The 8,830-nt window shown below is 32.8% G+C and overlaps 1 protein-coding gene across 9 annotated transcripts; it reads right to left on the bottom strand.

Moving 5' to 3' along the window:
- Nucleotides 1-3,878: 3,878 nt before the first annotated feature.
- LOC139866546 (probable transcriptional regulator SLK2) lies at nucleotides 3,879-7,178 on the bottom strand. 9 transcript variants are annotated; one of them, XM_071854803.1, is made up of 9 exons: nucleotides 6,892-7,178; nucleotides 6,744-6,818; nucleotides 6,383-6,460; nucleotides 5,267-6,155; nucleotides 5,127-5,195; nucleotides 4,701-4,801; nucleotides 4,534-4,627; nucleotides 4,375-4,444; nucleotides 3,879-4,190 (listed from the first exon to the last, which is right to left on the bottom strand). In XM_071854803.1, coding segments are annotated over exons 6-9 (390 nt in total). In that variant the 5' UTR covers nucleotides 4,703-4,801; nucleotides 5,127-5,195; nucleotides 5,267-6,155; nucleotides 6,383-6,460; nucleotides 6,744-6,818; nucleotides 6,892-7,178; the 3' UTR covers nucleotides 3,879-3,966. The 9 variants fall into 9 exon arrangements, 8 of the variants coding, with proteins under 8 accessions (XP_071710904.1, XP_071710905.1, XP_071710907.1 ...); XM_071854804.1 differs by having other exon boundaries at nucleotides 5,267-5,983; XM_071854806.1 differs by lacking the exon at nucleotides 6,744-6,818 and having other exon boundaries at nucleotides 5,267-5,363; nucleotides 5,818-5,983.
- Nucleotides 7,179-8,830: the final 1,652 nt, after the last annotated feature.

Raw genomic sequence — 8,830 nt, 5'->3', positions numbered from 1 at the left:
TAGATCTGTAATGATTTATCGCCTTAAGTCAATGTAAATTCCTCGTTCTTGTTTCATAGATCTGTAATGATTTATCGCCTTAAGTCATAAGTAATGTTGATGTCCATAGCTCCACAATGAAGGTCTCGACACAACTACACGCGTAATCATGATTCATGACTTTCTATATTAAACAAAACTGTTGTAAAAGTCGGCATACGTGTCGATTTGTGGACTAATCCGTCCCATTTCGCCCAAAAACGCCTAAAAATCGGTCAACGCGCGGATTTGGGTCGAAGTCGGTCAAAGTTTGTCAAAATTTAAAAGAAAATTCAAATTAGATTTTGTGCCTAAATCTATATTTGAAATATTTATGTTTTATATTTGACTTATTTATTCATGTGTAACATATATACGTAAATTAATACTTTCCAGTTGCATCACTATAATTTCTTAAAGCTTTTCATGGTGTAGTGCTCTAAGCTTTCTACCAACAAATCCAATGAAACAAAGTTATCCTCATCTTAAACTAAAGTTAGAGAATAAATCAGAAATATGAAACCTTTTTCGCTAATTATTTGGGTGAACATAATAAACAAAACAATTACAACAATATTATACGCAGATTCATTTGAAAAACAGAAAAGGACAAAAAAAGTCACTATTCATTTGAAAGTTTTTGCAATTTTGTAACCTTACCCCCAAAGGACAAAAAAATGTCACTATTTATTTGAAAGTTTTTTGCAATTTTATCACCTTACTCACCCCCACCCACCCCCCCCCCCCCCCCGGTTTTTACATCATGTTAAATTTCACCCAGGTTCGAACCTTGAAGTTGCCTTTTTTTTTTTTTTTAAGTTGCCTTTATTTATTTATTTATTTTTTTTCAGACTAGCGAAGCGGGCCGGCCCGAATACTTGTTTAATATCATAACGGGTATATGCACCTGTAGACATCCATAGTGCACATCTGTATGTTTTACCTAAACATGTCAATTTGGTATGTTAACAAAGAAATCTATAGCAACATTTAAAAAGTATTAAGTCAATTTACAATTACCCGGACATAGTTGGTAGTATTAAGTCAATTTACAATTACCCGGACATAGTTGGTAAGGTTACTGCAAAGTTGAAAAAAGTTACTTTAAATTGACAAAACAAAAGTTAAGGAAAATCTAAAAATATTCTTAAATTAAAGAGTGGGACATGGTTAAGACTTAATGACCAAGCAATCAGGCCTAGACAAATTTAAAGCTATGATAGAGACTTTTAACCTAATTGAATGGTTAAAAAGTCCTAAAAAATGTTCCTACTGTGATTGTGTTGTTTCCAACCAACTGAAATAACTGATCTTATAGTTAACATTTTATTAAACATTTATTTAGGGTTGGGTTTCCTTCAACTTAATAGGAGATGCAATGCATGTTGATATTCGCTACCAATGAAAGATTAAAAGTCCACAACTAGTCGGGATTTTGAAGTAGTCCGTCCGACTTGGCTGGTTTATTCAGTCAAAGTTGTCGGAAGTCCATTTTAGTCGGTCAAAGTCAAATTTATAAGCTCAAAGTCAGATTTATAAGTTCAAAGCCGGATTCATTTGGTCAAAGTAGGCCAATTACAGTCAACGAACAAAGTTGGTCAACGACTAACTAGTCTCCTACTTGGCCGATTCGTCCCTACAAGGTCCCGACTAGTCCCAGACTAGCGACTTTTACAACGGCTCTATGGTTGTTAAAGTCCCCGGCTAGTCGGGATTTTGAAGTAAACTAACAGGTGATTGCCTCTCACTGAACCCAATTAGGAATACAACCATCCCCAGTAGTAGAAGCCTTCGTTTCCCGAGGTCCAAATCCGCTCACTTCAAGACTACTCAAACCTAATCTCATAGTACCAAGGGGGCCAATATTTTAGCAGGTTGAACTGCTAAAGTAGGATATTGCCACAGGAACATTACACTACTCATAGAAACCTAAAATGGAGTCAAGTGGCTATAAACTCAGGACTTATGACAACAGCTTATCAGGGACTAACCAAATTTAAATTTGCCAACACTTACGACAGCAAAGGGTCATCTGACCTTGAGGTCATGGGTTCAAGTCCTCTTCTGGACATTATGTATATATTCGTGTAAACAGCGTGTTGGGCGTGTGCGTTTGCCTTTAAAAAAAAAAGGATGTTGCTTATCAGGGACAACCAAATTTGCCAACACTTTTGGCAGCAAAGGGCCATTGGCCTGACGGTATTGAGGTGCCCATCTGACCTTGAGGTCATGGGTTCAAGTCATTTTCAGGACATTATCTATATATTCGTGTAAAAATCGTGTTGTGTGTGCGCGTTTGCCTTTTAAAAAAAAAGGATGTAGCTTATCTGACTAATCAGAGACGTTGCCGCCAGCTCTATGGCATCAGGGACAACCAAATTTGCTCGTTTAGCATGGTATGGTGGAAAGTGCGGTGTAAGTATTCCAATTGCTTTTAACTAGTAGTGATCACTGTAAATAACATTGTAACGAATTTCTACAAAAAGCTAAGTAAGTTTTCTGGAAAACCTACGAAGTTCCTTAACCAATCTATAAATCTGAAACTTTTTCACACTTGATATAAAGGTGAATATCAAGAAGAAGTGGGTATTCGGTGAAGTTAAATATATGTGAACACACAAGCACATTCAAATTAAAAAAGGTAGAATGTTTTCTCTATTCGGGCGCATTCATATTCGATATAGCCTACCACGTTAGAACATGATAGGAAATCGTAAGCACATTCAAATTGATGTTTAGATAAAGAACAACAAAACACAAACGGTAGCTAATATATGTCCAAAATAAGTTGTATTCTTTGTTTTATGAATCAGGTGAGTAAATTTAAGCTCAAGCAGTCAAAAGCTCAAGCAGTCTTTCTAATTTGTGAAGTTTGTATTAACTTTATTTACAGTGATTTGGATATTTAGTATTAGAGATGAAGAATAAATACAAATAGTTTATATAATTGAATAAAGTAATATTTCAAGTTGTTATGCAGCAGAAGCATCAATGTCTCTATACTGTCAGATAAGCAACACAAAAGATGATCACAATTATAAGTTCCCTAACCATTTACAGCTAATATATATATATATATATATATATATATATATATATATATATACACACACTAGCCTTTAAGAGCCCGTGCGTTGCACGACAAGTCTTAATCAAACAAACTGAAAACGTATATGTTGTATCAATAAACGATATAATAAAGAGATATAATAAAGAGAGTATCACAAGTATTCTTGCCGATGAAATAGTATTCAATATGTTATTATTGATACAAATTAGATGTATGATACAATTACGGTGACGAAACCCTCATTATTGATACGGAGTAGTATTTTTTTGCACGGAAATGTAAAGAATAAGTAACTAATCAATTATAAGAACACAAAACATAGAGTTTATATCAAAGTACAAAGTACAATAAATCTTCTCAATAAAAGCGTAAGAGAATAACCAAATGACGTATTAAGAATGAAATGCATCCACTCGGTAAACGAAATTCATGTTATATGACCGGGAGATAAATAACAATATAGACATGTAGTACTACTATATTCATTAATATAGCATAGGTAACAAAATAAACCATAAGTCAAAAAGGCAAGACTTAAATTAAAAAATGGAAAACAGCTAACACCATGTTCTTAAGTGATTGCTTATAATTCTTATCATAAATGGACAAGCAATCAAATAGAGATTGAAAACAGATACATAATACAATACACAATTCATAGAATGTGACTGCACGATTCTTGCATAAAGCCTAAAACCGAAGGCTTTGGTCTGCCACCACCACCATTACTCATGTCTTGAACCATTTGTCGAATCATGTGTTGTTGCATGGCCTGATTGCCGCTGTGAGAGCTGGTGGTGTTGTTGAACATGAAAAATAGGCCGTTGTGGGAAACCGCCGCCGCCACCGCCAACTGCCGTATTGGAGGAACCTTGAAATTAGTATCCGTTTGGATTGGTGTTATTATAAGAAGATGAAGCTTCTTGTTGGGAATTTAAATTCATGGAACTTTGTCTCATCAATATGCTCTGGTAGTTTGAAAGTGCAAGTGCAGCAGCCTGCGTTGAACCACTTCGGTTACACATTTGATTATTGTTATCATTGTTGTTGTTCAATGAATTATTTGCAGGTCTTGTTTGCCGAAGAAAATCTTTTAAGCCTTCTGTAGAAAGAAAATGTCATAATTTGAGAGACGAACTGTTCATCTAATAGTGAAAATTTTGATCCTCATCTCGAATGGGTCAAAGCACAAAAACTATCCAAGAGCATAACAGACTAAAACGGGCCAAATGGGTTGAATTGAAAGTGAGCCAAAGTCTAGTTAGGCATTGCATTTGTGGTCTTACCTATAGGGCCAGCTTTAGTGTCTCGGCAGAAATCCATCAAGTCTTTCATGCTATTGACGACTTCAGATATCTAGCAAACCCAGATTGCAGATACTAAGGATACGAAAACATACTAAAAACTGGCCATACATAAGATTGTGAAACAATTAAAAATAATACCTGTAAGGACCTAACATATCTTTTAGAAAATCCCAAATCATTCAAAGATTGTAACTCTAAGCTCCTCGCAAGCTGCCGGCCAGCGGTCACAACCCTACGATTAATTGTAGGCATATGTCAAGATTTTAGCAATGTTAATCAGAAAGGCAACGATGATTAAAACTCACATATTGCTATTTGTCTGCAAATCTTGTTGGGAAACCCCATCAGAACCACTTTTAGTTATAGTGGCTTGACATTTTTGTGCCACTTGTAACAACTGATTAACCTGCAAAGCATCAAAACATGACAAAATTGTTTTAAAGATTCAATCATTGTGTTTAGTGATGGAAGTTTTGGCCCGGTTAATTTAAAGAAATAAGAATTACATCTGAATTCTTATCATCCCTACAAGTCATATCATTCAATAAAATATTACTTTTTATAAAATGTGCCATATTCGACACAATAACTATCTATTAAAAAGCATCTATTGAAAATAAGTTTGACAGTAGGTGTTTCACATCAACCCAACCCATATTGCCTCCTTACCCATTACCCACACATTAATCAACATCTATTTATGTTCTTGGTGAAGAATAATAATTCTGTACCTGAGGTGCAACCAACCTACGGGGAAGAAGCTCTTCATGGCGTTGTGCACAAAATTCCCAAGTTAATATCTAAAGAGACATTCGCATATGTAAGGAAAAAAACAAATCACAAACACACATTTTAAGTGTTAAATTTCTACCTTATTTATCCGTCTTCGTCTTTACGAACCACTCGTTTTACACCGATAGACAATAAATCGTCATCTACTCTTCGGGCTTCGAATTAACTCAAATCACCTTCATATAAGACCACCACCTTGAGTAAATATAAATTGACTAAGTATAACAATATAAAGCGATGCGGTGATGTATAATAAATAGAAATGATAAATAATGATATATAATAAAAAAAAATATCAAACAGAGCTTGAATTTTTCAAAATCTTTAAACGCTTTTGAACTTAAACCAGTCAACACTTCATGACCATCATCAGTAATAATCACAGTATGAGCAAGCAATAATGCATAAGTTTGACTCCTTGGTTTACTACTCTTAGTCTGCAAGTTTTGAAACCCGATTGAAACATTATACACCATCCCCGGTTTCAATATTCTATAGGTTTTCTAATAATGAGTCAAACCGGACTCGCGAAACTCAAGACCGATTTCAGTCCCAGCCGATTTCATCAAACTTGCAGTCAACTCGGGTGCTTCTTTCTCAATAACTGCAAGTACAGCCTTATAAACAGACCTCGCTTTATTTCCAGGTGTCAACGCACCAATGGCAGCCTCATGAGCCTTAAGAAGAATCTGATAAGCTTTGCTTTGATTAGCATTGGAATCGATAAGAAACATCCTATCCTAGCCAAATTCGAGCAGTAGTTGTTATAGCGCCCCCAAACGCACATATTATAACACTGTTTGAATCATAATACAAAAGATCATCATTACTTGAAGCACTCGGGAACAAATAGCAAGTTTTTCACATTAGACAACTCACTAATCTCTTTAACAGAAAAAAGATTTGCTAATCATTAGTAATTTCATTAAAATTAACAGCTTTTTTCACATTAGCCCAACTGATAAGGCCTGCAACAAAATAATAACTTTTCATTATAAGATAATTCGGTATGATATATATGATATACTGATGATAAGATGCATGTTACATGTAGATGATAAACCTACCCGATGAAACAAAAGTTTCGGGAAAATTCAAACAAAACCAATTTGATTATGTGAATCACAAATTGAAAATCATACAAAAGTTTTGGGAAAATTCAAACAAAACCAAATTGATCATGTGAATCACAAACCTGGAATTCTTCATTAAGATCCTCAAGCAATGTTGGAAGATGAGAAAGACAGATTTCAGCGGCCATGTCCCATGATACCTAAAGTCAACAACAATAATTATATATAAATTAACTGTAATTTAATAATAATAAAAAGGATTGTCATGTAGTTTTAGTGTAACACAACATTCACATTGGTGCAAAATTAATTATACGTGTGTATCAAATTTACATATAAACTGATACCCTAAATCAATTACAGTCTTTAAAACCCTAAATCAATTTTTTTTAACCCCTGACTAATCAAAACGGAATATTAACAAAATTAAACCCTAGATCAATTTTACGGAATATTCAATAAATTAACAAACAAATTACATACTAGATGGAGATTGACAACAACATGAAGAAGAATATAGTAGACATATGACGGTGGCTTCAATTCGATTTGAAAAACCTAAATCGCAATGGTAACAGATTAATTATTGAAGGGAAATCCGGTTATATCAAACGGAAAACGTTTAAATTACCTGTACGATTCGTTATTACGAAGTATCGATTAAACAATCCATCTGAAATCATAATTGAACGAAGAATCGTTATGTGAAACCCTAATACCTCGCTTTCGAAGAATCTGACGTTGGTTTATAAAATTTGTACGGTTATGTAGAGAAAAACGTTACGGATTAATTGGTGGTGGCGGCTTCGCATAATAAGGCGGCATGAAGGTAATATCGTCGATGAAGAAAGCTTTAGGGTGTTCAAGTTTGAAGAGAGATAGAGAAATAAGAGAGGAGCGTAAATGGTCCAGGTGTAATTTCATGAGGAGTAAAAGAAATAAGAAGTAAAAATTAAAAAAAATCCACGTGTAGTAAAACTTCTGAAATGTAGGGTAGAGTGACATGTCGGATTTAATTTTCACGGTTTGTAAATTGTAGAGAAAGAAAGATATATATATATATATATATATATATATACATATATATATATATATATATAAAAGCTACATAATGGTACTAATTAAGGAATTAAAGATTAATAGTGTTATAAAAGTTAAATTGGATGTTAATTTTATTATTATTATAGATATTGTATAGTAGATTTTTTGAGTATAAATATGTGTGTTATGAGTTTATAAAACACACACTAAAATATATTCTCTCATATTCTCTCATATTCTCTCTATATACTTATTAGTAGTCTACAGTCAAGAACTAGGCCACTAAAGGTAGTTATAAGCCTACTAAATTATAACACGTTATCAGCACGAAGTGCTCCGTATAATCAAGGTTTATCTAAGCAAGCACACGTCACTAATCAAGACCTCATGATTGTACGCAACACGTCATTTGACAACACGGTACTTTATGTACGCAACACGTCATTTGACAACACGGTACCATGGGTCGAGATTAATTCCGATCAATACGAATACGATGGGGTCTTTATATGTTATCTAACATTTATGATTACTTATGCAATTAATCATTATTTATTTCATGCATACTAATGTTTATTCTTAAAAGTAAATCTTAAAAGTTAAAATAAGAAAAAATAGTTTGTATTTTTATTAAAAGTAAATCTTAAAAGTTAAAATAAGAAAAAGTAGTTTGTATTTTTATTAAAAGTAAATCTTAAAAGTTAAAATAAGAAAAGTAGTTTGTATTTTTATTAAAAGTAAATCTTAAAAGTTAAAATAAGAAAAGTAGTTTGTATTTTTATTAAAAGTAAATCTTAAAAGTTAAAATAAGAAAAAGTAGTTTGTATTTTTATTAAAAGTAAATCTTAAAAGTTAAAATAAAAAAAAATCTTGTCCTTTATATTACTCATACGCGTTTTGATATAGTGACTTTATTCGTTAACGTCAACTAACGACGTTACAACGGTCATATATACATAACGGTTGTTAACGTCAACTGACGACGTTACAACAACTATATTTTTCAAATATAAAATAAACATCTCCGTTTTCACATTTTCACAAATCAATCTTCATTTTTCAGATTACTACTCTCAAAAAGTTTTTGTAAAAATGATTCACACAAGGATGATTTTTCCTATTGTATTGGTCATATTAACTATCATCATTGTTGCTAATATACCACCGGGTGAACCTATATTCTATCCTGCCCTTGTGGTTTTATTATTTGTAATCATACCATTATTCTGTTGTTTACTACTTATGAATTTAAAATGATTCTAATTTCATTTTATTATTTGTCTATGAATAGAAGTTGATTATGATTATGATTTATGTTATTCATCTTTTTGATAATAGAAAATGTCGAATTTGAAAAGGCTTAAATTTGCTCATTTAGAACAAGTGAGAACAACTACTTAACATGGGTTATGAACGTAGAAAAACATCTCGAATCAAACGGTATTTTAGAAACCCTGAATGAAAATAACAATTATTCCGAACAAGAGAAAGCAATAGTAAGTATTTTTCTTAGCAAATATATTGACAAG

This window comes from Rutidosis leptorrhynchoides, chromosome 9 (assembly GCF_046630445.1).
Source record: "Rutidosis leptorrhynchoides isolate AG116_Rl617_1_P2 chromosome 9, CSIRO_AGI_Rlap_v1, whole genome shotgun sequence".
In the NCBI taxonomy this organism is placed as follows: domain Eukaryota; kingdom Viridiplantae; phylum Streptophyta; class Magnoliopsida; order Asterales; family Asteraceae; genus Rutidosis; species Rutidosis leptorrhynchoides.
Note: the sequence above shows the minus strand (reverse complement) of the source record. Positions and strands in the feature narration are given on the sequence as shown.

What these genes read in the sequence shown, in the direction of transcription:
- LOC139866546 (XM_071854803.1), bottom strand. An exon ending in GATATGTTAGGTCCTTACAG is followed by an intron (nt 4,445 to 4,533) that starts GTATTATTTTTA and finishes TGGGTTTGCTAG; the next exon opens with ATATCTGAAGTCGTCAATAG. An exon ending in CACTAAAGCTGGCCCTATAG is followed by an intron (nt 4,191 to 4,374) that starts GTAAGACCACAA and finishes TTCTTTCTACAG; the next exon opens with AAGGCTTAAAAGATTTTCTT.